This window comes from Phyllostomus hastatus, unplaced genomic scaffold (genome assembly GCF_019186645.2).
Source record: "Phyllostomus hastatus isolate PE091 unplaced genomic scaffold, TTU_PhHast_1.1 phas_contig_283, whole genome shotgun sequence".
Taxonomy (NCBI): Eukaryota; Metazoa; Chordata; class Mammalia; order Chiroptera; family Phyllostomidae; genus Phyllostomus; species Phyllostomus hastatus.
Genome location: NW_025333833.1, coordinates 328,869 through 354,479, shown reverse-complemented (window position 1 = coordinate 354,479; position 25,611 = coordinate 328,869). Strand labels below are relative to the sequence as shown.

At 56.9% G+C, this 25,611-nt stretch overlaps 1 protein-coding gene and 7 non-coding genes across 8 annotated transcripts; 2 read left to right on the top strand and 6 right to left on the bottom strand.

The window, feature by feature from the left end:
* Positions 1–1,072: 1,072 nt before the first annotated feature.
* Positions 1,073–25,211, bottom strand: LOC123818297. The gene is made up of 10 exons (XM_045838361.1): positions 25,113–25,211; positions 24,302–24,565; positions 24,074–24,199; positions 18,809–18,932; positions 16,627–17,121; positions 9,851–9,982; positions 9,491–9,511; positions 8,936–9,193; positions 3,596–3,850; positions 1,073–2,174 (listed from the first exon to the last, which is right to left on the bottom strand). Exons 1-10 carry the CDS (start codon positions 25,209–25,211, stop codon positions 1,987–1,989), a joined length of 1,962 nt encoding a protein of 653 aa, XP_045694317.1. The 3' UTR covers positions 1,073–1,986.
* Positions 17,874–17,945, bottom strand: TRNAE-CUC. Its single transcript has one exon. It is a non-coding gene; the product is annotated as a tRNA-Glu (tRNA).
* Positions 18,401–18,472, bottom strand: TRNAG-UCC. Its single transcript has one exon. It is a non-coding gene; the product is annotated as a tRNA-Gly (tRNA).
* On the bottom strand, positions 19,094–19,165 carry TRNAD-GUC. The gene has a single exon. It is a non-coding gene; the product is annotated as a tRNA-Asp (tRNA).
* On the top strand, positions 20,371–20,441 carry TRNAG-GCC. The gene has a single exon. It is a non-coding gene; the product is annotated as a tRNA-Gly (tRNA).
* TRNAE-CUC lies at positions 22,086–22,157 on the bottom strand. The gene has a single exon. It is a non-coding gene; the product is annotated as a tRNA-Glu (tRNA).
* Positions 24,247–24,318, bottom strand: TRNAD-GUC. Its single transcript has one exon. It is a non-coding gene; the product is annotated as a tRNA-Asp (tRNA).
* Positions 25,212–25,398: 187 nt separating the features above from the next.
* On the top strand, positions 25,399–25,469 carry TRNAG-GCC. The gene has a single exon. It is a non-coding gene; the product is annotated as a tRNA-Gly (tRNA).
* Positions 25,470–25,611: the final 142 nt, after the last annotated feature.

Here is a 25,611-nt window from a genome sequence, read left to right as displayed (position 1 = left end):
GAAGAGCCAGATGGAGGCTTTGGGGACACCAGACCTCGAACAGGAATGCAAGGGCGCAATCGACGCGCTTGGGTCTGGAACCCTCATCTGGGGAAGCTCTGCACCTGTGTGCGGGGTCTCTGTCCTGCAGCTTATCAAGGGTCTTCATTTAAGGGCGACTGTTATGTAATCTTTGTATTTGCCCGATTCTAGGGAAACTACTACTCTTTTTAAAGAGACTCCAAAATCCCTTGCTCCTCAAGTGGCTCTTTTCTCCTCAGATGGCTGGGAAGCTTCCGGAAGCTGCAGGGCCTTGAAGGAGGAAGACAGACTCAGATCTAGGCAGGGTTCTGCAAGGGCTACCTCCATCAATCTCAGCTTGGTGGGAGTTTTTTGTTTGTTTTTGTTTTTGTTTTTAAGTTGCTGGCTTTAAATTCATTCACTCTCAGGGTCCAGGCTGGCCAGGCCTGGGTGTCACAGTTGGGACAGTTAGCCTAGGGCCTGCAAGAGGAGGGTCCCAATTCAGAAGGGGAAGGGTGGCCTGGCCTGGGGGCTGTGACCTGGCCTGTTCAGCGACTGCCTGTGCAAGCTCCCCCGACATCCCCGCGCCAGCCCTCAGCAGCCCCAAAAACCCACCAACCCACCCAGCTGAGAGCTCCAGGTAGAGCCCTAAAGCCAGCCGCTGTGAGGCCGGGCATGGACCAGGCACCACGCTCCTCCACTGTCGCTCCCTGCCCTACCTGTTCCTTCGGAGGCTACACATCAGCACACCTGTTCATGCTGAGGGACTCAGTCTGAGCATCTTGACAAACAGGCCAGAGGATAAGAGTGATGACTTACATACACATTGTGAAGTGGGCGGGGGCAGGGCAGGGGGGTTGGCTATGGCTGAACGCAAAAGCTGCAGAACAGAAGGTGGCCTGTGGTCCCAGACTGTGTATGGGAAGGCCTGGGACACAGCTCCCTGGACACCCTCGCACAAGTCGTCCCGAGCTTCTGGGCCACAGCTCCCTCGATGCTCAAATGAGGAGACTGGAGTACATCACGTCTAAGGCCTTCGTGGGCCTAAAATTCTCTACGTGCACTAAAGAAGTTACTCATTCCGTGAATATTTATTGAGTTCTTTACCATGTGCCAGACACTGACCCTGGACCGTAAGTATATACAGTAGTGGATTCTGACGGCAGGAGGGCTGGACAGTAAACCATTACACAGGTGACCGTACGGTGTATCCGTCGGTGATAAATACCATGAGGAAAAACATGGCAGGAGGGGGGTTGGGAGATGGTGGGGGAGTACAATCATACTGAACGAGCAAGGTGGCATTTGGGTCCAGGCCATGATGAGGCATGGTGAGCCATCTGTAAGAAAGAACATTCCAGAAACAGGGAACACCATAAGCCCTGGGCAGAAGTAAGACTGGTGTGTTGAAGGGGACAAGGAACAGCAGCGGCTGAGGCCAGAGGCAGGGAGGAGGAAGTTCAGGGGGAACCTAAGAACATCGCAGAGGCTCTAGCTTCTCGGTGCAAGAGGAAGTTGCTGTGTGGCTTTGGGCGAAGAAGTGACAGATGAACAATGAACACACAGTTCCTAAAGGTCAGTCACTGGCAGCTGTGAGAACAGACTGTGAGGAAGGCTGCCGTGGCCCTCCGAGCGAGAGGCCACGGCAGCTGGGGGCTGGCAGTGCTGGCGCACGAAGAAGTGGGCAGATCGCTGGGTTTGTTTTGAAAGTAGAAGCAGGATTCGGTGAGCTCTGTGTATTTGAGGAACCTCTGTCTAGGCCACGTGAGAACACAGTCGCTGGCAGTCCTGGCAGGGCTGGATGGCTGCGACCAAGCCTGGACCTTCGGGCACCCCCCCGCGGCCAGCCCGGAGCGGTGGGCTCTGAGGCCCACAGGCCCTTCCTGTGCAACGGGCCGGGCCCGGGCCGCTGTCCGGGAGGGGCTGGCGAGGGGGAGAGGTCTGGCCTGAAGAGGCGCTGCTGCTGGGACGCCTCAGGGTGACGGGTCATTTGTCCCCGAGGCTCTTGCTCCACATGACCTTGTCATCCTTCATGTCGCCCGTCAAGCTTCGAAGGTCTTTCCACACAGAGAAATACAGCCCCGTGTCCACTGCAAACAGGAGTCCCATCACCAGGCAGAACGCAATCTGGGGCCACGGCAGAGAGGGCTCTGTGACGGCTGGGGACGCCGGACCTATGGGAAGAGGCAGAGGGATGGGCAAGTGACAGCTGTTAAGGCAGAAGCGTGGGACCCGCCGTCAGGGCCCCCGGCAATCCCTTCGGGAGGTCCTCCGAGGGCCTGGTCGGGGCCGACAGGCCCGCGTCTGCAGGGCACCTCTTCGCCTCTGCGTCTTCCTGGGCAAAGCACTGGGCGCTTCCCCGGGGTTCACCCCGCGCACATCAGGGTGCAGGGGCGGTGACGGAAGTCAGGGGGTTCAGAACGCCCTCCCCGAGGGGGGCCGCCTCCGCTCGCTCGCTCGGGGGTTCTCTTCAGCTGAAGACAGTTGGGACCCTGCCGGCTCACAGGACACTCTCATCTGTCCCTCACAGAAGGTAACCACAGAGGGGCCTTGCCCCAAACAGCATTATCGCCAGAAACGACGTCTTACGGCCTATCTGGGGGCGGGGACGCTGCCAGCTGCTGAGTATCTGCTCTTCCTCTCATCCTGCCCGGAGCTTCCTCCTCTCTCGGGCGCCGGGTCTCTTACCTCACCCTTCGCTCATCACGGCGTCCTCCCCGCATCACCCCTTTCTGTCCCTGCCCCTCCGGGCGCGTCTGTGGGGTCCCCGGATGCACATATGTAATTAAATGTGCTCAATTTCTCGTTGACCTGTCTCGTGTCAATTTGATGATCAGACCAGATGGAAGGGTCAAGGACGCTCTCCTTCCTCCCCCACAAGGTGACAGAGGAAACGGTTTTGTGGACGTGGAGGTTTCGTAAACGCCTTATGACACCCTGTTTTCTTCACAACAGCGCCTCCTGCAACCTCCGCGTCCATCGGGACTGTGAAAGCCGTGCAAGGTGCTCCGTGGCTGGGGCCCAGCCGTCGGGGACGGTGCACTCGGGAACCCACAGACCACATCAACGGCACCTCGCTCACCAGCTCCCACGCCCAGGGCTGGGTGCGGCTCACTAACTAACCCCAGCCAAGCGGCAGTAGCCTGCAGCGCCCCCTGAAGAGGCGCCATCCAGGTATTACAATGCACTGCTTCTCGTCCGCAGACTCCGGACCGGGGAGACCGCTAGGTCACGTGGCTGCCCTGAGCCACGAGTGGAGTCTCAGCTGAGAGGGCCTGTAGTGGGCACCCGCGGGCCTCGGGGTCCCACAGACAGAGGGACACAGGACAAAGTGGAGTGGTTTGAATGGGGTGGAAAGAGAGGTTGGGGATGTCCTGCTAGATGGATCTGAGGGGATGGGAAGGTGGCTTTTGTCCCTTGAGAGTTCAAACTCCAGCTGAATGACACCATTTCTGTGCTCCCCTGGGAGTGGGCTGGAACAGAACCGCGGGGCCACCCAGCACGCAGGTTGGGCCAGGACCCCGTGGGTTCCCCTTGATGCCCACCCTACCCATCCTTCCAGGCCTGAAGCTCCTTGAACAGCCCTGGTCCCCACCTTGGACAGTGATGCTCACAGAGTGGGACTCGTGCTTCATTCTCCCGATGAATCCGGAGCAGTGGTACGTGCCGCTGTGACTGACGTTAGCGTGCGGGACGAAGAAGCTGGAATTGGCAGGGGAGTACTGCCTGTAGACGCCGTCCTGGAGGAACTGGATCTTGAACAGAGGCCGGTTCTGCCAGCTGTGGCACCTCAGCATGAGGGGGTCGCCCTCCTGCAGCAGCAGGCTTGGGGTCTGCAGCAGCAGCCAGTCTGAAGGACACAGAGGGGAAGGGAAGGCGCTGAAGCCGAATGCCTGGGGCTGCAGTGCTCATGGAGGTGAGAAGATTTCGGACGAGCAGTGAAAGATGCTTCCTGGCAGGTGGGTGTTCCCTGCGAGTCTGCAGGACCCATGAAGGATGGAAGTCTCCAGAGGTTTCAGATATAAAGAGTAGGAGCCCACTCCCCAGAGGGAGACGGGGTGAGGCAGGGAGGAACTGAGCCCACTGCACTGGAGTGGGGAAACTAGTGCCTTTCGGCGGCGGCAGCACTTACGGAACAGGACCTGAAACCCTTGTTTGTGTGGACACAGCATTTACGGTCTGGGGATGACTAGCGTAATGGCGACTTCTGACCAAGATTTCGGAAGTGAGGAAGCAGCCAGCAGAGGCCTGGGAAAGCCTCACCCACCCCGAGTGGAATCTTCCATCCACAAAAGCAGTGAAAGTGTGTGACCTTTTGAGTTCAGCATTCGGATGGGACTCTGAACAGGAAGAACACGTTCAAACAGGCTTTTGAACGTGAAATCGCCCTTGTGCTCGGCCACCAAACAACCCCCGCTCCCAGCCACCCCTCCCTTCCCTGAGGGCAGAGCGATCAGATTCCGGAATTCAGGTGCTTTGGAGGAGGAGTCTATAAGGAATGTCCTCCCAAAACCTGTCTAGGAAAAAATCCACTTGCTCTAATTGCTGTTAAAATAAGTACTATAATTTATTACACCTCATTTAAATGAAAACCTTTAAGAAAACCATATTCTGAATATGAAGGACAAGGTATAGTTTGTTTGTTTTTTATCAATTGATTTTAGAGAGAGAGAAAGGGAGAGAGACAAACATCGCATTGATTGCTTCTTGTATGTGCCCTGACCAGAGATCGAACCCACTGCCTTGGTACATCTGGGCGGTCCTCTGACCCACCCAGCTACTGGCCAGCGCCAGAACAAGGTGTAGTTGGTAAGACAGCTCCAGACAGAAATCTGAAGTCAGGGATCTGATTTTGGCTTTTACCATTAACTTCTGGGCTCTGAGATCCCCTGGGCTTAATTCCTTTGTACAATGAAGGGGTCAGACCAGGCGGTTTCCCTCTAACCGCCCTTCAGACCCAAATTTTTTTAAATCCCAATTTTTCTGGACTTCCGGGCAAGGCAGCAGCACAGGTAAACGTGGCTCGCCTCCTCCCACAACCACATCAAAACTACAACTAAACTGCAGAACAGCCATCATTCAGAACTGCCTGAAACTAAGCTGGACGGAACTCCTACAGCTAGGAGATCCAAGACGAAGCTATGGGGGACTGGTAGGGGCAGTGGGACCACGAGACTGGCTGGTCCCGCACCCCTGTGTGACAGGTAAAAATCAGGGGGGATGTCTCGACTGCAGAGGTCCCCGCCCCACGCTGGGTCCCCCAGCTCAAGATTCCAGGGCCAGGAAGAGAAGTCCCCATAACTTCTGGCTGCAAAAACCAGAGGGAGATGTGGATGAGACTGAGGTTCCTGGGGTCCCAGGCAATTCCTCTTAAGGGACCCACACATGGACTTACTTGGACTCAGCCCCTCTGAGCTCCCGCACTGGGGCAGCAGCTTGAAGGGCACCAGAGACACACAGGGAGGAAGTGAAGTGTCCACATCAAGGCAACAGCTGGCAGAAGAGCGGGCAGAGGCCAGCATTCCTTTGATGAGCCCTCCCCTGCCCCACCCCCGCAGAGCCAGCTGGCAGGCAGGTGGCTTAACCCAGTCTCCATCAATCTGGCTCACACTGTTTGCTCCATCCTGGTGATTCCCTGAGACCCTGCCCCACCCAACTGTGGGGCCCACCGAAGCTGTTTCCGGTGGCTTTTCCATATGAATGGCTTGTCTTGGCTCATGCTTCAGATTTTCCTAAAATCTCTCAAACAAGCAACATCTGGCCTAGGCATGCCCTGTACCTCTTTCTGAATGGCCCCAGGCCCAGCACTAACAGAGGGCCTCGCCTGGGCACCCCCAAGCCCAGCACAAGGAGCAGTCATCCGCAGATCCCTCTGTAGCCCATGCCCGGTAGCCCCGGACAGAACACAGGTGGTGGCCAACCTGGGCCTGCACCTCCCAGGGGACCACATAGCCAGCACACCCAGTGGGCAGTTTCAGTCCACGTCAAAGCACCACCACCCAACCACCTCCGCAGTCAACACACGCAAAGGGCGAACTGAGCGGGCACCAGAGCCCGGCTGAAGTCCGTCCTGCTCCGCGGGGTGGGCCCTGCCCAGCTGATGCTCCACTGTGGTCAGTGGTCCCACGAATTGGCCTGGGGGGTAAATCCCTCCCATTGAAGCACAGACAGCAATCAAGTCTCGGCTACAACAAGAGGGTGCTGTGTCCACCCCATGTGCCTGAGACAGGAGAGTGAGAAGCTAGGAGAATTTGTGGGCAAGTGGAATGGGAAAACAGACAAGACCATCAAACAAGGCCAAAGACTTTGAGTAATTTACAGCAGGCAGGTGAATGGCAAGGCCTTATCTCCCCTAACCCTGACCCTAACCCTGACCCTAATCCTCCCTGCCATACACGGCATGCTCCCATCCTGGAAAGACAGGAACTCTAGTGCAAATGGAGAGAAAACACCAGAACAAAGGAGCCCGCTTGGGAAGAAGCCACGTGACCACCCTGCCGGTTTCCTCCTCCCAAGAACAACAACGCAAGTCTCTGCTCCCCTTAGGAACTTCCTCCCAACTTCCCACGTCTCCTCTACATAAACTTACTTCTGAAAGCTTGAGGCAAGGTGGATGTTAGGGTTTTACCTGTCACCTTCTCAGACTGTGGCCTCTGATATGAGCAAAAGCACAGTGATAATCCCATCCCTGTCTCTGCTTTTTGGCCGGGCGGTGACAGGCAGCAGGAGCCCCCGACTCGGTGGCCCTCAGGCTTCAAGCCCTCGAGGCAGGGGGCGAGTGGAGGGGTGGGGAGCACACCTGCAGTGCCCAGGCTGGGTGTCTGAGGAGGTGGTGCCACTGGGCCCTATGGGACACCTACCACGCTGGGCCACTCTACGAGCCCAGGAGACATGGCAGCTCTGCCTAGCACATGGAAACAAGCATGGAGAGGCCGCCAGAATGAGGAGACAAAGAAGTATGAGTCGAAAGAACACAATGAAAGTCGAGAAAGAGAACTAAAAAAATGAAGACAAACAGCCTACCAGATGCAGTTCAAACCGTGCTCAGTGAACTCAGGGGAAGAGGAGATGAACCCAGAGAGAACTTCGCCAGCATGAGAAAGGACATGGAGACCATAAAAAAGAACCACTCAGAAGTGAAGGGTACACTGACTGAAAGGAAGAATAATGTACAGGGAATCAAGGGTGGAGTGGACGAAGCTGAGAATCAAATCAATGAGTTGGAAGATAAGGAAGCAAAAAACACCCAATCACCTGGCTGGCGTAGCTCACTGGATTGAGCGCGGGCTGCGAACCACAGTGTCGCAGGTTCGATTCCCAGTCAGGGTACATGCCTGGGTTGCAGGCCATGACCCCCAGCAACCGCACATTGATGTCTCTCCCTCTCTCTCTCTCTCTCTCTCTCTCTCTCTCCCTCCCTCCCTCCCTTCCCTCTCTAAAAATAAATAAATACAATCTTAAAAAAAAACAACACCCAATCAGAACAGTAAAAAGAAAAAAGAATTTAAAAGTGAGGAAAGTAAAAGGAGCCTCTGGGACAACTTCAGGCACACCAACACTTGCATCATGAGGGTGCTGGAGGGAGAAGTGAGGGAGCTAGACATTAAAAACCTATTTGAAAAAATAATGACGGAAAATTTCCCTAACCTAGTGAAGGAAATAGACAAACGAGTCCAGAAGCACAGACAGTCCCAAACGAGATGAACCCAAAGAAAGAGCCCCACTCTGAGACACGGCATAGTTCAAAGGCAGCCCTGGCTGGCGTGGCTCAGTGGATTGAGCTCCTGCCTGTGAACCAAAGGGTCTTGGATTCAGTCCCAGTCAGGGCACATGCCTGGGTTTGCCGACCAATGTTTCTCTCCCTCTTTTTCTCCCTCCCTCCCCCTCTCTGTGAAAATAAATAAGTCAAGTCTTTTTTAAAAAGTTATTTCTGGTGATAACTCTGAATTTAAATTATTTAAGGGAGAGGTGCGCGTTTCCAATGAACTGGCTGGTCTCAACTGCCTGCGGCTCAAAGTCATTCACATGCGAAGCAGCACACCTCGAGGAGGGCTGTTCTGAATCTCCAAGTGGATACTTACTCCCTTTTCAACGGAGCACCATCAGCAAAAAGTGGCTCCACCACCAGGACTTCTCTGAGACCAGAACCTTCAAAGACCCGAAACTCACCCTGAAGCAGAATTGCCACACGGCACGCTTCCAGGCAGCCCTCCTCGGGGTCTGCGCACCACCACCACCGAGGGGCCGCTGAGGTCCCAGCTGCACCACAGCACCAAGGTGCTCACAGCCGCAGACAAGGGGCGGGCCGGGGTTCGAGTTCGGGAGGATTTCTCCGCAGGTTCTACTAAGCTGGACACTCAGGGATATACTTAAGCCTGAGTCAGATCATGTGACTCTCTTAATTACAACCCTGTAACAAATTCTCATCTCACACAGGAATCCAAGATGGTCTCATTGCAACAATCCGAAAGCCCACCCCCACTTCCCACCTCCTCTTCCAGACCCCATGGCCCCCTGGCCTCCTGCACCCTCAGCAGAAAGGCTTCCTCAGGCATGCCCTGAGCACCCCACCTGAGGACCTGTGCCGCCTGTGGCCTCCGACCTCTGACCCCGGGGCTGAGCACAGTGCCAGGAGGGTAGGAGGGTTTCCTGGAGCAAAGGTTTCCTACTGCTTCCCTCACCCCCGCCCGTGGCCTGGCCTTGTCACCTTCTTGCTTCACCAGCACTGAGGCCAAGCACCCTCGCAGTCCTGGGGCACCCCGCATGGAAGCAAGGGGGGGCGGGGCGGGAAGGGAAGTGACTGGGCAGAATCGGCTTCCAGCGGCTCGCGGCCAGGCCTCCCAGGCACCGGCCGCCCCGCCCCCCGGCACGCGCAGCCCGGTCAGCAGGTCTCAGGTCCTCGTCCCCCAGACCCTCGCGGGGCGGCCCCACTGACCGGAAGTGACGTTCAGACGCACGGGGTCGCTGAGGCCGGTCTGGCCCGTCTGGCACCTGTAGTCCCCACTGTCGCTGAGGTTGGCTTTGAAGCTGAAGCGGGGCTGGACCTGGGCCGGGATGGGGGTCCCGTCCCTGGACCACTGGGTGGGGCCGTCCGCAGGGCCGTGGGGCCCCTGGCAGTGCAGAGTCACGTCGTCCTCCCGGAGCACGTTGAACCAGGGGGGCTCCAGGCGCACCACGGCCTTCGGGGGACCTGCTGAGGGGCGGAGTGCAGAAGGGGATGGGGTGACTGAGCTTGCAGGGGCCGCAGACTGCAAGGGCGCTCCCAGGGGCGCCCAGCGGCCAGAGTCCGCTACAGGCCCGAGCACGGCCGTGTGCTGCCTGCAGCCTCATCCCCTGCGTGCCTCTGGGTCTCTGCTGGGTCCAGGACGGATGTTACCACGGGTCAAACCCCAGGCCCCGCCAAAACGGGGAACCGCCTGGCCGAGCCCGAGCCCGGTTCTTGGTGGGACAGGCAACAGCCACCAGTGCAAGGAGGCGCGGGCAGACTCACCAGCTCCCCCGTCTGCAGCAGCTGCGGAGAGAAGAAGGTGCGTGAGTGCAGGGAAGGGGAAGCCGGGAGACCAGCTGTCGCTGCGTGCGGTTGGGGGGCGGGGCAGGGGCGAGCGTCCCAGCCCCTTCTTCCCCCAGGACCCGTCTCGGAGCCTGCTCCCCTCGATCTCGTAAGGCGCTCCCGGCTCGTGCCCTCACGTCACCCCTGTGGGGTGAACGTGGGTGTTTGGTAGGGACCAGCGTGTGGGTAGGAAGGCAGGGCTCTCGCTCTCCTTTCCATCGGGGGCCAGCTCCCAGGGCCCCGCTCCTCACCACCCGGGGCCCAGGGACTGAAACCGCCCCCCCCCAGACTGTGGCTCACCCAGCAGCAGCAAAGCCCACGCTGCCCGCAGGGGAAGCAGCCCCAGGCCACCGGCGTGCACATTCCGAAGCATTCCGGCCTTCCACGTCCACCCAGGACCGGGCCCGAGTCCAGCGGCGTTTCCGAGGTGAACTGGGGGAAGAGGAAGGAAACCATTTCGCTCGGCACCGCTTGCAACAGCCGCCGGACCCTCCCCGCTCCCGAATCCGCAGTAACAGCTCAAACCAGGAGCTGAGCCTGCTGCTCCGCGGACTCCCACTCGGCGAGTGCCTGGCAGGGGCTGGGGGAGGCCCGGGAAGCAGAGCTGGGGGGCGGGGCCCTCAGGGTGGGCTGTCGGTTCTGCGCCCCCCAGACACCCCTGCGCACCTCGGGGGGCACCCAGACAGCTCTCGATAAACGTGACGCAGACGAGGCGAGGAAACCCATTCCTGTCTGCAGCCAGTACACGACCGCAGCCAGGCGGAGTAGTCCTCTGTGGGAAACACTCAGCCCGAGAAAACCTGTAGGCACACCGCCGTTCTTCCTTCACCTGGCCTTCACACCCCCTTCCCCCCAGCCCTGCAGACGTGAAAGAAAGCTTTCAAGTTCTAGAAATAACTTTGTGAAGAAAGACGTCACTCCCAAGGCTGTGGATTCTGTGCGGGTGAGGTGGTTGAGCAGCGGGGTGTGGGGTTAAAGTTCAGATTGGGGGGAAACAATGGCAAAAACAGACAGATGTAACTGCACCAAACTTAAAACTTCCGCACGCCGGTCAACAGAGGGCACAGGCCACCCGCGGATGGGAGAAGACATTCGCAAATCATTATCTGATAGGAGCTTAACATCCATAATGCATAAAGAATTCCTACAAATCAACAACAATAAAAGCAAAAAAACTGATTTTAAAATGGCACGCCCATGCCTCTCCCTTCCCCTTTTTCCTCTCCCACAGGCTGCATCTCCTAAACTCTGAGGGACCCCACAAGACCTGCAACCAGGGGAGCAGTGGGCAGTGGCAGCCTGTCCCGGGCCCGCCCCCTGAACCGGGCCCCAAGGCCCCCTCCTCTCCAGCCCTCCAGTGAGCCGACAGCAGCCTGGCCCGGGCTCCCTCCCCTCCCATCATCGTGTTTCTAGAGAGCTGGAGTGGCCCCGCCGGTCTCCCCACTGTGGCTTCCTCTACTCCAGGTGCTGCCTTGTTTCACTGTCCCCAGCTTTAATAAACATTCTCTCGAAATAAAAAAAAAATAAGTAAAAGACTGGATTAGACATTTCTCCAAGTCAGATACATAAATGGCCAACAAGCAAAGGGAAAGACACTCAACATCACTAATTGTTAGAGACATGCAAATCAAAACCACAAGCTATCACCTCACGCCCAGTAGAATGGCCACAGAACAAAAGAGAAAATAACAATCGCTGGGGAAGCTGCGCAGAAACTGCAACACTTGTGTGCTGCTTGTGGGAACATAAAATGCTGCACCTGTTAGGGAAATCAGTAGGTCGGTGCTTCACAGAATTAAAGATAGAAGTACCGCAAGATCCAGCAACCCTGCTTCTGGGTATTCATCCAAAAGAATTCAAAGCAAGATCTCAAAGAGCTATTTGCACAGTTGTATTTCTTGAAGCATTTTTCACAATAAACCAACAGCTGGAAGTAACTCAAATGTTTATTCAGCCTTAAAAAATAAAATCCTGCCACATGCTACGACGCGGGTGAGCCTTGAGTACGTTGTGCTGCGTGAAACAAGCCGGTCAGAGAAAGCACGCACTGCCCGTGAACTGGTCAGAGTGGTCGAGCTCACAGAAACGGAAAGTGGTGGTGGTGGCCCGGGGCTGGGGGAGGGGCAGAGCGCCGAGGGCTGTTCTGCTGAGTGGGTCCAGAATTTCAGTTTCGAAGGATGAAGTTCTAGGACCTGCTGCACAGCAAACCAAACACTGCTGGCTGCCCTTTGGAAAATGGTTGGCAGTGAGTTATTATGTTGGTAACATAATCACATATGTTACATGTGATTCTTTTTTAAAAAGCACAGTTGACTTTAAAAAATAAAAGTCAGTCTGTGCTTGGATCTCAAACTTCGGTTTTCTCATCCGTAAAATGGACACTCTCTGGTACCAACTAAATATTTCATTAAAAGTAGCTTTTGCTTTTAGGAGTGCTGACGAGGGTTTTTAACCTTTGAATGTTTCTGGAAGCATGACTCTCCTTCCCCTCATGACCGGAGCTCTATGATCTCATCTTTTTCTCTCAGTCAGAGCTCTTCCTGGAACGTTCAAGAACCTCGAAGTCCCCGGCCTGAACGCCTCTGTTCCTCTCCAGGCTTCCTGGCAGGCAGAAGTGTGGGCACCAAGTTTCGCTATTTGTTTGCAACCTGGCCTCTCACACGTACGACTGGGCTCTCTAGCTCTCAGACTTCCCTTATCCCAGCTTTCTTTCCAACGTCTTTTCTGATTGTCCCATTAGAATACCCGGAATTGTTAATTTCACGTGACCGCGACTGCTCTGAACAGCTGCGCCTCATCACTTATCCTACCAGAGTGCTACCACTGGACGTTGGTAGTTCGGGTTAGTATCGCCAAAATGCTTGCCAGCCACTCCCAGTCACCCTGGAAGCAGGGGACAGACTGTGGGCATCTTGCTTCAAAGTCGGAACTTAGGATAAACTGGTAGATTTCTTCTTTGCAACAAAGAAAAGAAACAAGTTCAGCATGACATCTGGTAACAGCTGATTCGAGCTGCTTACACTGGGATTGAAGGGCAGAATATTCATTTACAGAATCACAGGAATAAAATGCTGGAGTCCAAACCCTTCATTTTTATCCATGGTGAAACCATGGCCCAGCCCAGGGGTGAGTTGGCCCGGGACACACATATCTTAAGTGCTGAGGTTAGGGTCCTCGCTGTCTCCACTCCCTCGCCTTCACTTCCCACTCGAGACCTGAAGGTTATCATGTGCACCTGTCCAATTGTCTCAGTTATTTGTCTTTCCATAATTCAAGAGTAGCATCACCAGACTGAAAGTTTCTCAAGGCTAGAGACCCTAACAGATGCATGACACTTATCTTTGCTGAACTGAATACATGGGCATGGGAAGGCATGAATGTCTAATCTGAGGGGCCTCAATTACTGATTCTCTTATGCAGTAGTTGTCAGAGAGAAAGCTCAGTGTCCATGTCTCTAAAATGATACCTTGCAGGAAAATATTTCCCTAAAGTTTAGGTATTTTCTTTCTTTCTTTTTTTTTTTTTTCATTAAAAGTTGAGATGAGCCTGGCTGGAGTAGCTCAGTGGATTGAGCGCGGACTGCGAACCAAAGTGTTGCAGGTTCAATTCCCAGTCAGGGTACATGCCTGGGTTGCAGGCCATGGCCCCCAGCAACCACACACTGATGTTTCTCTCTCTCTCTCTCTTTCTCCCTCCCTTCCCTCTTTAAAAAATAAATAAAATCTTTTTAAAAAAAATTTTTTTTTTAAAAAGTTGAGATGAAAAAGTCCAGATAGGCTGCATCTGTACCAATTTACATGAGTCAGAACTTTAGTCCCTGAACTTCAACACTGTTGAGTACAGTCAAGATGATGTTTAGGTAGAAAACCCTCAGTGTAACCAGTACTAAGAGGCTCTGTATACCTTACAGAACAATGCCAATGTTGCATTGATTGACTGATTTTTGTAACATAGTATCTGTTCATCACTTTGCCCCTCATGGTAAAGTTAAGCAGGACAGCTGAAAGTGTGTTGGTATGTTGGCAGCAGGCTGGAGGTTCATGAATTTAAAGGGGGGATTTAAAACTGTTCAGGAAAGAGTATCAACTGTTCAAAGTCAGGGAATTCTTCCAAATAAATCATCAAGAGCACTTGTGGACTTCCAACCAAGATGGAGGCATAGGTAGATATGCTTTGCCTCCTCCCAAAACCAAAAGAAGGACAACAACAAATTTAAAAAGGGAAAACAGCCCTGGCTAGTGTGGCTCAGTGGATTGAGTGCTGCCCTGTGAACCAGAGGGTCCCTGGTTCGATTCCCAGTCAGGGCACATGCCTGGGTTGCTGGCCAGATCCCCAGTACAGGAGCAGCAAGAGGCAACCACACATTGAGAAGCAACCACTCACTGATGTTTCCCTCCCTTTCTCCCCTCTCTAAATCTTTAAACAACAACCAGAACCAGAAAATTGAACTGTATCAGAAAACTGAACTGTATGGAAGTGGAATGATTCATCCAGACCAGTACGAGGGGTGGAGAAGGGGTGGAGAGGGGAAGCCAGGCAGAGAAGACGTACAGCTGGAGGACTGGGAGGCCGGTAGCTGGTGAAGTGGGCAGTCCAACATTTGCACTGGCATTTGCATTGGGATAAACCTGGAGTGAGAAACAACTGGGAGGGAGACAGAGCAAGCAACCCAAGGCTCCAGAACAGGGAAGTAAATCCTCAAAACCTCTGACTGAAAAAATCTGTGGGGGTTGCGGTGGCAGGAGAAACTGCCAGCCTCACAGGAGACTCACTGGAGAGACCCACAGGCTCCTAGAGAGGAGAGCGAGCAGCGCTGCTCCCTCTCTGACCCCTCCTCCTCATACAGCGCCACAACACAGCAACGTGGGTTGTCCCGCCTTGGCTAATACCTAAGGCCCAGACAAGGGAATACAACCCAAATGAAAGGACAGATCAAAGCTCCAAAAATGGAACTAAGCCAGGAAGAGACAGCCAACCTATCAGATGCAGAGTTCAAAACACTGGTGATCAGGATGCTCACAGGAATAGTTGAGTATGGACACAAAATAGAGGAAGAAGGCTATGCAAAGTGAATTAAAGGAAAATATACAGGGGACCAAAAATGAACGGTAGGAAACCAGGACCCAAATCAATGATTTGGAACAGGAGGAAGAAAGAAACATTCAACCAGAACAGAACAAAAAAACAAGAATTTTAAAAAAATTTCAGAGAGCTAAGAAACCTCCAGGACAACTTTAAATGATCCAACATTCAAATCATAGGGGTGCCAGAAAGAGAAAAGGAAGAACACAAAATTGAACACTTATTTGAAGACATAATGAAGGAAAACTTTTCCAATCTGGCAAAGGAAATAGACTTCCAGGAAGTCCAGGAAGCTCAGAGAGTTCCAAAAAAGTTGGACCCTAGGAAGCACACACCAAGGCACATCATCATTACATAACCCAAGATTAAAAATGAGGAGAGAATCTTAAAAGCAGCAAGAGGAAAGGAGACAGTGACCTACAAAGGAGTTCCCATCAGACTGTCAGCTGATTTCTCAAAAGAAACCTTGCAGGCAAGAAGGGGCTGGAAGGAAGTATTTGAAGTTATGAAAGGCAAGGACCTACATCCAAGATTGCTCTATCCAGCAAAGCTATTATTAAGAATGGAAACGCAGATAAAGCACTCCCCAGATAAGGTCAAGTTAAAGGAGTTCATTGTCACCAAGCCCTTATTACATGAACACATGAAATGTTAAAGGAAGGGACTTATCTAAGAAAAAGAAGACCAAAACCAAGAACAGTAAAATAAGAACCAACTCACAACCATCAACAACTGAACCTAAAAAACAAAAACAAAAACAAAACAAACTAAGCAAACAACTAGAACAGGAACAGAATCACAGAAATGGAGGTCACACGGAGGGTTATCAGCAGGGAGGGAGAGAATGGAGGAAAAGGTACAGGGAATAAGAAGCATAACTGGTAGGTACAAAATAGACAGGGGGAAGTTAAGAATAGTTTGGAAATGGAGAAGCTGAAGAAATTATACGTACGACCGTGGACATGAACTAAGTGGGGGGATGCTAGTGGGAAGGGGGGTTCAGGGCAGAGGGGAATAAAGGGGAGAAAAAATTGGGACAACTGTAGTAGCATAATCAATTATAATAAAGAGCACTTGCAAGTCTGAGAGCCGGTTTACAGATAAAGGGGGAATTTTTAGGTGACTAACAAAGGCAACGCCCATTGCTGTTGGCCCATTGGAGACCGACTTTCCGCGCTCACTAGGGATGTGGGGCTGAGAGCCCTCCCCACCCCCCACAGAGGGCTGGGAGAGGAGAAAACCTCTTCCTGGTAAACCTGATGGGAGTGATTTGGGCCAAGCACATCTGTAGCGAGGGCAGCGCTGCCCTGTGGAGGACGGTGAAGGCTGGAGTCGCACAGCCAGACCCCGCGGGGGTTAAACAGGAGATGGATAACCGCCAGCTTCAGCGGGACGCCACTGTAACTTTCGCCCCGGACGTATGTGTCGGTGAGCTAGCCTGGGAAGGGAACAATCTGTGCCTGCAGCGTCTCCCAAAGTCCGCGAAACGTCCTCGAGCCGCATCTAACCAACCCCTAGGAAACAAAGGCGGAGCCCATGTTCAGGGCTCACTGTCTCTCCATCAGAGGACAACGTCCCAGCCGGTCCCCGCTTTTCCTTAAACCGTCTGTGTTGTGTCTTCTCTCCGTCTCCTGCCCACCCCACTCAGGAACCCCCACTCCGCGCTGGTCGCGGCACTGTCCGACAGAAATGTAACATGAGCCACACCTGCAAACTGTACAATTTTCTCGTAGCCACCTTTTAAAAAGCACAAAATAAAGTCGAACCACGAGTCGTCCCCTCCCCGAGGGGGACAGTCCCTCCAGCATGTATGAAGCTGCAAGCACATCCATTTCGCATTAATGTGTGGACACACCCAGATACAACGCAGGACAACCGTGGGGATGCGTCGACACCGCGGCAAGGCGGACCCTGCGAGCGCAGAGCGGGCCCCTTCCCTTCCCGGCCCTGCTCCGCGCTGGAAGAGCTCCTTTTCGCCCCCATCGCCCACTCACCTCCGGCGGGCCCCGTCGTCGCCCGAGGAGGAGACCCGGAGTCAGGTGCGGACTTCCCGGAGGAGGCGGCGGCCACCTGCGGGGAGCCGGCGCGGGGAGCGCAGCAGCAGCAGCAGCAGCAGCAGACGCGCGCGCGGTCGCGGCCCGGAGCCCGGCTTCCCCAAACCGCTCGCAGTTTCACTTCCTGCCGCCCTGCGGGCGCGCAGCCGTTTCCTGGCTGCGGGCGCCCTTCCCGGTTCCGCACCCGGGCTCGCCGCCGCCGCCCGTCCGCGTGTGTCTTGCCGAAAGACTTGCGCTCGTGTTCTCGCAGCCTGCGCCCTTCCCGGCTGGGGACGCGGCGGCGGGTCGTCTGACTCGGCGTCACGGCCGTCGCCCGCCCGCGGGTCCCGAGCGCGGCGCCCGCCCCTTGGTGTGTCCGCCTGCCCAGCACAGGGTTACATAAACTCGTTTCCTCCTCACCCACGAAGAACTTGGGGGAAAATGTCAAGTCAGTGGCTTACTCCCCTAGATGTGTGAGCCGCTGTCCCCGCCCCTGCAGCTCCCGACCGCGTCCTCGCCCCGCGGGCGCCCCGCCCCCGCCCCCCGCCCGGAGCGAGGACGCGGCAGGTGTCCCTCCCGGCGCAGGTGCCGCACCGCGCCCGCCCGCCCCCGCCGTCGCCGAGGCGGGGACCCCGGGGGCCCACGCCTCCCCAGGCGCCACGCCGCAGGGCCGGGAACGAGCTTGTTTTGTCCGAAATGGCCTCGCTCCGTCTTTCCGAAACCCAGGCGGCCGCCCCCTAGGGTGCCCAAGAGGGAAGAGTCGGGGCCTCTTCAGGATGGAGCATTAAAAAGGTTAAATGAAATTAAACTACAGTGATAATTTAGTGTACTTAACGGAATGGAGCCGTTTTCTAGGTCTGCACTGCAAGCGCAGTGGCTTAAACGACAGAAGTGGGTTGTCTCGCGGCCTCAGGGGCCCGAGGCAGCTCAAAGCGCCCCCAGCGCGCGGCGCGCTCGGGGGGTTCTGTCTCCACCTCCGCCCTCCTCGGCTTCCCGCCGTCTCTCCGCGCCCTTTCCGCGTCCTACACGGACGAGCGAGGCCAAAAGGTGGCGCAGGGTTGCGCCCGCACGCGGGGAGCCTGGCGGCCCCGACAGAACCCAGAGCCCCGGAGGAAGAAGACAGCGAGCGCAGGCTAAAATCGGGGCGCGGGCGCGCTGGGGAACCTCAGGAGGCGGAGAGGAAGCAAAGCAAGGACACAAAAACGGGTTTCCCTGACCGGGAATCGAACCCGGGCCGCGGCGGTGAGAGCGCCGAATCCTAACCACTAGACCACCAGGGAGTGCCTGGCATTACTTCTGGCAGACGGCTCTTCCTGCGCGAGGAGCCTCCAGGACGCCGACGCGGCGCTCCCCGGGGGCAGCCCGGCTGCCCCTGTCCACCCACGCGCCCCGGCCTCCCCCTGCCTGCGCGCCTCCCTGCCCCGCGCGCGCGCGCAGTCACCGCTATGAAAGGCACCTCAAGAGAGAAACACAAGAAGGGACAAGAGAGGGAACCCACAAAAACGGCCTAAGTTGTTGCGTGTAGCTGCCACTTGGCCAACTGCCCCGGGACTGACACCACAGGCTCAGGGGACCTCTCAGCGTCCTTGCGCCCGAAAGCTTTTGTTCTGTGGCGTTTTTCACAGACTTGACTTGGGAGTAAGTCCACACAGGCGGAACGCAATGACGGGGTTTGAAATCTGCCCAGGACCCCAGCACACCTTCATTCTGGAGCCTCGCAAAAACGTCAACCCTCTGCGTTGGCCGGGAATCGAACCCGGGTCAACTGCTTGGAAGGCAGCTATGCTCACCACTATACCACCAACGCGGCACGGCCGAGCGCACCCGGAGACGCTGACCGCGACCCTCCGCGCCGCCTCGGCCCTCCAGAACCCTCCCGGACGCCTCGCTCGCTCGCTCGCTCGCCCCAAGCTCCGCCCTCCCCTGGGAGCCACGGGCGACCGGCCCCGCGCCCCACGCGCGCCGGGCCCGCACAGCGGCCCTAGTGCCCCAGCCCGATCGCCTTCCAGGGGGCGCTCTGGCCCCCTGGCTGCTCCCGATCCCTCGGTTCCGGCCTGGGCCGCCCCGCGTCGCGCGTCTCCAGTGCCCGGGGTGCCACAGGCCCCTCCGCTGGTGCCGCCGCCCGCAGCCCCAGGGCGCTCACCCGCCTCCCGCCAGCCCGGGCGGTTGAGCGTCGCGTCGCCAGGAGCCCATTCCGCCAGCCACTTCGGGCTGGCCTGGTATCCCGCTGCGGCGGCAGGACCCCGCTCGGCTGCGGCCACAGTGCCCTGCGGGGAAGAAGGGAAAGGTGGGGGCGGCGGTATTGGAGGAGAACCGACATCAGTTGGAACCCGCGGCCTCCAAGGACGGAGGAGGGACAAGGAGAGGGACCCAAACGGGCGAGGAGCTGGACAGAAGGCTGGGCCTGCGACCAAAAGGGTAGCGTCGCCTCCCCGTCGGGGAATCGAACCCCGGTCTCCCGCGTGACAGGCGGGGATACTCACCACTATACTAACGAGGACGGCGGCAGTGACCTTTGACACCCGCCCATCTGTCGCCGCCGCCGCCGCCAGCACCTGTCCCGGGCGCCTGCCGGATGCGGGCGCGGGCCCATGCCTCACCCACGTAGAACCAACCGCGTCCTCCTAGGAGCAGGCGGCGAGCCCAACCCTGAACAAGCCCCCCGCCCCCGCCCCCGCCCCCCGCCCCCCGCCCCCCACCCCGACACGAGTGGCGCTGAAAACCCAGTGCGAGCTGCCTCTGGCCTGCAACGTGGAGAAGAGGGGTGCTCGCGTCCGGTCCCACTCAGGTGAGCGAGAAGCACCCAAGCGCACGGTCAGGACGGCCAAGCGGTCTAAAGGGCTGCGTTCCTGTTCGAATCCCACTCCTGACCCACTCCTGACAAGCACCCAAAATATTTGCACTCGCCCCGGGCCTGGGACACACCCCTCGCAGCCCTTCTCCGCCTTACACTTGCTCCCTGGCTAGGACCCGCAAACTCCGGCCTCTGCGCCCTCGGCGGCGGCCTGGCGTGGCAGCAAAGCCCAACCGGTGCTCCATCCCTCTGCCACAGGGCCCCTCCGGGCCAACACCGTGCCCCTGTCTCCCAACCGACCCGCCGCAGCGGGACCGCGGAAAAGACAGTCGGCCGGCGTGCAGAAGTGAGGTTCGCACACCTGCGGTCTGTCTCGTGGTCTGTGCGGGCCAGGGCCCTCTGCGTTGCCCCTCCCCCACCTTCACCCTCGGATCGCGGCCGGCTCCATCTCCCCGGTTTCCCCCACCCAAGGCCCTAATCGGGCAGGAAACACAAAGGCCCAAGAGAGTTTGGGTCCCTCCTGGGAGTCGTGAAGGGAACATGGGCCCTCAGCTGCTCGCCCCACACACCGCCTGCCCAGCTTGGGATCCGGGCGCGGGACAGCCTTGGTGCGGCTCCTGGCCTCTGACGACAGCGACAGTTGCGGTGGCCCTGGACGGCCGAGAGAGCACAGGTGGGCCGGCAAGTCCTCTTTCATCCTCTTGCCCTGCCACTCTCCTCTCCCCACGGTACGATGTCTCTGTGCCGCATCCCTTGACCTGCCTGCAGACTCCGTTTCCGATCCTTCAACAGCCTGGTGCCCGAATGGAACCGTCCCACCGTGGTGCGCGCCAGCAGTGCGCGGCCAGCAGTGCCAGCTGGCTAGAGGTGGGGCGCGCTGGTCCCTTGTGCTGACACTACCAATCATGGTAGCATGGGTGGTTCAGTGGTAGAATTCTCGCCTGCCACGCGGGAGGCCCGGGTTCGATTCCCGGCCCATGCAACACACCTGACTTTTGGTCCTGCTGCTAGACACTGCATTCAAAAGCCAAGCCTTCAGGCCCCAACAGCCAGGCCATCACCCTGGTACCTCTTGGATAACTCATTTCACTACAGGGAGTAAATGCCACCTTGCACAACAGACTGACTCTTCATCTTTTACCCCTTTCCTAGCTCCCTGGCTCCATACAAACCCACACTCCCCAAATGGCACTGTGTTGCCGCAGTCACGACCCCCAATGTGGACACTCTTAGCAGGTGCAGACAGAGCATCCACCTGCTGGGTCACAAGGTCAACACCGCGCACAAGGGGGCGCAAAATAATGCCACGGTCTCCTCAACCCACACCCCACCTGCCCTTCATCCTGCCCTGCAGCAACACTTTTCCAGCCCTGGCCGCGGCTCCACCAGTAAAACCTCCACCTGAGAACCGGGAACGACCCCCACCAGCACCAGCAGCAGCCCTGAGTCTGCCAGGACCACCCCAGTCCCTCTGCCACCAACCCCGACAGGCCCAGCCAACCCTACTCAACACCACCTGCAGCATCACCACCTCCACCAGCATCACCAGCTGCCCCCTCTCGTTTGCCCCAAACCAGCTTCCACGGGGACACCCTGCTCTCCTTCTTGCACCTCCCACAGCTCACAGCCCATCCCCGTGTATGGAGTCATCTGGCCCTGTGCCCTCATCCCTCAACCAGCCACACTCTCACCCCCAACAGGTGGACAAGGCCAGCGAGGAGCTGCCTATGGTGACAGACTCGGAGCTCCTGTGCTCGCGATGGGGCCCCTTGGCACCGTGGGCACGGCTGTGGACAAGAGGGGGGTGCTCTCATAACATTCTTGACACTTTGAGGCAGAATGGACAGCGCTGGGGGTGCCACTCCGGCCAGGAGTGCACGGGCCACCCATCTGCCTCCACCTCCTCCCACCTGCTCGGCCGCGGGTGTTCCCGACCGGCCTCCCCTATCTCTCTGCTGTCTGACGTGGGCTGCTGCCGGGGATCCCAGCTCCCCGGACGTGGGGTCCAGATTCCTTCTCACACCTCCGCCTGAGGGGCGCCATGGTCCCGCCCTCCACGCCCATCCCCACCCGAGAGCACCCGCCACTAGGAGGCCTCCATCACCAGCCCACCGGGGACGCAGCTGTCCGGACGCTGCACACGTCAGAAAGCCACCACAGAGGTGGCTGGCCAGAGCCCACACGTAAGGTACCGAGGCTCGGGCAGGCGGCCTGGTTTCCAACACCCCTCGCCTTCCCGCCCCTTCCCGGGACTCCCTGCGGAAGGGTGGGCCTGTCCCTGGCGAGGTTTGCCCTGCCCGACTCCCTGTTGCAGGAGAGTCTGAGCAGGTGCCGTGGCCGACCCGGGGGGGCCTGTACTCCCGCGGCCACCGCGGTGAGACAGGCGGCGCGGGGCGGTCTGATCTGCAGCTGCGGAAGGAGGAAGCGAGAGGAGCTCCCGGGACGTCGGAGGGGAGACCCTGAGGGCCTCCAGGGCCAGCGAGGCCCAAAGGTTTGGAGGCGAGGAGGCGACTGACTGGCAGGGTTGGGGCCGGCGTGCAGGAGCCGGGGGGCCTGAAGGGGGGCTAAAATGCGGGTGAGGAAACGATCTGCAGTTTCGGAAACGGAGAGGGAGAAAAAGCAAAGCTTCCCTGGCCGGGAATCGAACCCGGGCCGCGGCGGTGAGAGCGCCGAATCCTAACCACTAGACCACCAGGGAGCGATGGCTGGCACATCTGGCGTGTGTCCTCGGCTCACAACACCTCCAGGCCACCAACAGCGCTTCCTCCACGCCAGCCCTCTGCCTTTCCCAAGTTCGGTGGCCCAGGGCCCCATCCACCTGTGCGCCCTCTTCCGCATGCAGCACCCTCAATACACCGCGCGCGGAAAAACAGACACACAGACCAATGGAACAAAATTGTGAACCCAGAAATAAACCCAAGAGTTAATGAGCAAATAATTTCAACAAAGGAGCCAAAAATATACAATGGAGAAAAGAAAGCTTCTTCAAAAATGGTGCTGGGAAAACTGGAAAGCCACAATCAAAAGAAAAAAACTAGACCACTGTTTGTCCCCATGTACAAAAATTAACTCAAAATGGATCAACGTCCTAAATACAAGACCTGAAACAATAAATAACACAGAAGAAAACATAGGTATGAAACTGATGGACTTTGGCTTTAGAGAGAATTTTATAAATTTAACCCCAAAGGAAAGGGAAGTAAAAGCAAAAATAAATGAATAGGACCATATGAAACTAAGAAAAAAAAAAAAGCTTCTGCACAGAAAAACAAAAAGGCAACCAACCAAATAGGAGATGATATTTGCAACCAACAGCTCCAACAAGGGGTTAATATCCAAAACGTATAAAGAACTCACACAACTCAACACCGAACACACAATCCAATTAGAAAATGGACAGAGGACCTGAGCAGATGCTTCTTTCAAGAAGACGCTGAAACAGCCAACAGTTATATGAAAAAGATGCTCAGCTTTACTAGCTTTTAGGGAAACACAAATCAAAAGTACAATGAGATGCCATCGAACACCTGTTAGAATGGCCATTATCAACAAAACAAGTAATTACAAGTGCTGGAGAGGTTGTGGAGAGGGAAAAAAAAAAAGCAAAACCTCATTCACTACTGGTAGGAGTCTAAACTGTACAGCCACTATGGAAAACAGTGTGGAGGCTCCTCAAAAAGTAATAATAAACCCAAGAGCTATACCATATGATCCAGCAACCACTCTTCTGGGTAGGTATGGAAAAGTTTTGAAAACATTTATTCACAAAAATATATACAACCCTATGTTCATGGCGGAATCAATCATGGTGGTCAAGACTTGGAAGCAACAGAAGTGTCCCTCCGTAGATAACTGGACAAAGAAGATGAGGTACATATATATACGATAGAATATCCTACTCAGCTATAACAGGAAATGAAATGCTGACAATCCATCCAATTGTGACATGGACGGATTTTAAGAATATCATGCTGAGCAAAATAAGCCAGACAGAAAATGTTAAGAACCATATGATATCGTTCACATGTGGGCTTTAAAACTGAAAGCAACAAATGAACAAATAAGACAAAAACTTACAGGCACAGACAACAGTATGGTGGTTACCAGGAAAAGGGGGGGGTAAAAAAAGAGTAAAGGGAGTCGAATACGTGGTGACGGAAAATGATTTGACCTTGGGTGGTGGGCACACAATGCAATATACAGGGGATGTATCATAGAATCGTACACTTGCAACTTACATAATCTTATTCTCCAATGTCACCCCGACCAATTTAAACTTTTAAAAAACGTGTGTCTCATTCTCCCACACTCACACGCAAACGAGAACCCAGTGCCTAGGGCCCAGCTCTCGCATGAGCACGACGCGCGAGGGCCCTGGAGCCCCCAAAACATCAGCCCACCGCGTTGGCTGGAATCGAAGCCACCGCTGGCAAAGCCCCCTTGCTCACCGCTCTGCCCCCAGCGCTTCGCGGCCCGTTCGCCTGAGAAGGTGGACCCCACTGGGGAAGCTGGGGGGGGGGGGGAGCTGCAGCCCTGCCTGGATGCCGTGCCCCTTTGCTCCGCAGACCTGTGATGCCACGAGCGCCCGCCCACGCCCCCGCCGCCCAGACCCACGCAGCTGCGCTGGCCCGCACGCTTCTCTGGAAGGTTCTCGCTGCCCGGCTGCTCTTGGCCCCTGGGCTCCACGCCCCAGCGGACCCGGAATGAAGTACTAGAAAGGCGGCGCGGGTGGGCGAGTTGCTGGACAGGGACGGGCGGCTGAGCCGGTGACCAAAAGAAACCTTCGCCTCCCCGTCGGGGAATCGAACCCCGGTCTCCCGCGTGACAGGCGGGGATACTCACCACTATACTAACGAGGACGGCCCGGACGACGCTGTCCACCGACGCGCCTGTGAATGGCCGCCGCCGCCTGCCGGAGGCGCGCTCGCTGCACGTGCCGGACCTCTCGTCGAACTGACCAGCTCCTCCGACAAAACAGCGGGCGAGCTCGAGCCCGAAACCGACCCCGCGCCTGTACCCGCCTTCGCCCCAGCAAGGGTGGCGCTGAAAACGCCGGGGGCGCTCTGCCTCCGGCCTCCAACGCGGGCCGCGCCAGGACGAAGAGCCCTGAGAGGGGAAGCGAGGCCGCGAGGGGGAGCAGGTGGGCGCGCGTTGTGTCGCGGCACAGGGGCAAGACAGGCCGTGGGCGCTGCAGCCAGATGAGTCGGCGAGTCCTTGCTCGCCTCGGCCGGTGCGCGTCCTGTCCTTGGGGCACCTGGACAGCCGCCTGACCAGAGCCAGGCCGGGTGACAGCACAGGTGCGCGCGTGCGTTCCCAGCCAGGTGAGCGAGAAGGTCCTCAGTTCCGAGGTCAGACTAGCCGAGCAGTCCGCGCCGCTGCATCCAAGCCGCAGTCTCCCCTGGAGCTGTGGGTTCGAATCCCACGCCTGACAGCTACCTGGCCTTTTGCTCAGGGACACACCCATCGCTTCCCTTCCTTGCCCTCCATTGCATCCCTGGCTAGCAAGCACCCTTGGGGCTCCCGGCCACCTTCTACCCTCGGTTTGCCGCCCACGCGCGCCCTCCCATCTGCAGCCCAAACGGGCAATAAACCCAGGTGCCCACAGCACTTTGGGTCGCTCCTGGACGTCGCTGAAGAGACTGTGGGCGCTCACCTGCTCCGGCCACACGCTGCCTTCCCGGCTAGGGATCCCGTCACGGGTCAGGCTTGGGCCGTCTTCTGACCTCTTCTGGCGACACCGACAGTCTCCCATCGGCCAAGAAAACCCAGGACTGGCCAGACTGAGTCCACCCCCGGCCCTCTGTAGACACGACCCGTCGCGCAGAAGCCCTAAATGCCTGGAGTCTCAGGTGTAGGTGGCCCATCCACCTCCTGCACAAATCCAATAGGTGAAGTCGGGGCCTGTGTCCAATAGGTGGGTCTTCCTGCGATCTGCTAGGGCATGGGTGGTTCAGTGGTAGAATTCTCGCCTGCCACGCGGGAGGCCCGGGTTCGATTCCCGGCCCATACAACCTACATTGTCCTTTTGATCTTCTACTCCCTGCACTTCTGAGCCAAGCCCTCAGGCCCCACCAACCAAGCCATCACCCTGATACCACTTGGGTGACTCATTTCACTACAGGGAGTAAACACCACCTTGCACAATAGGCTGG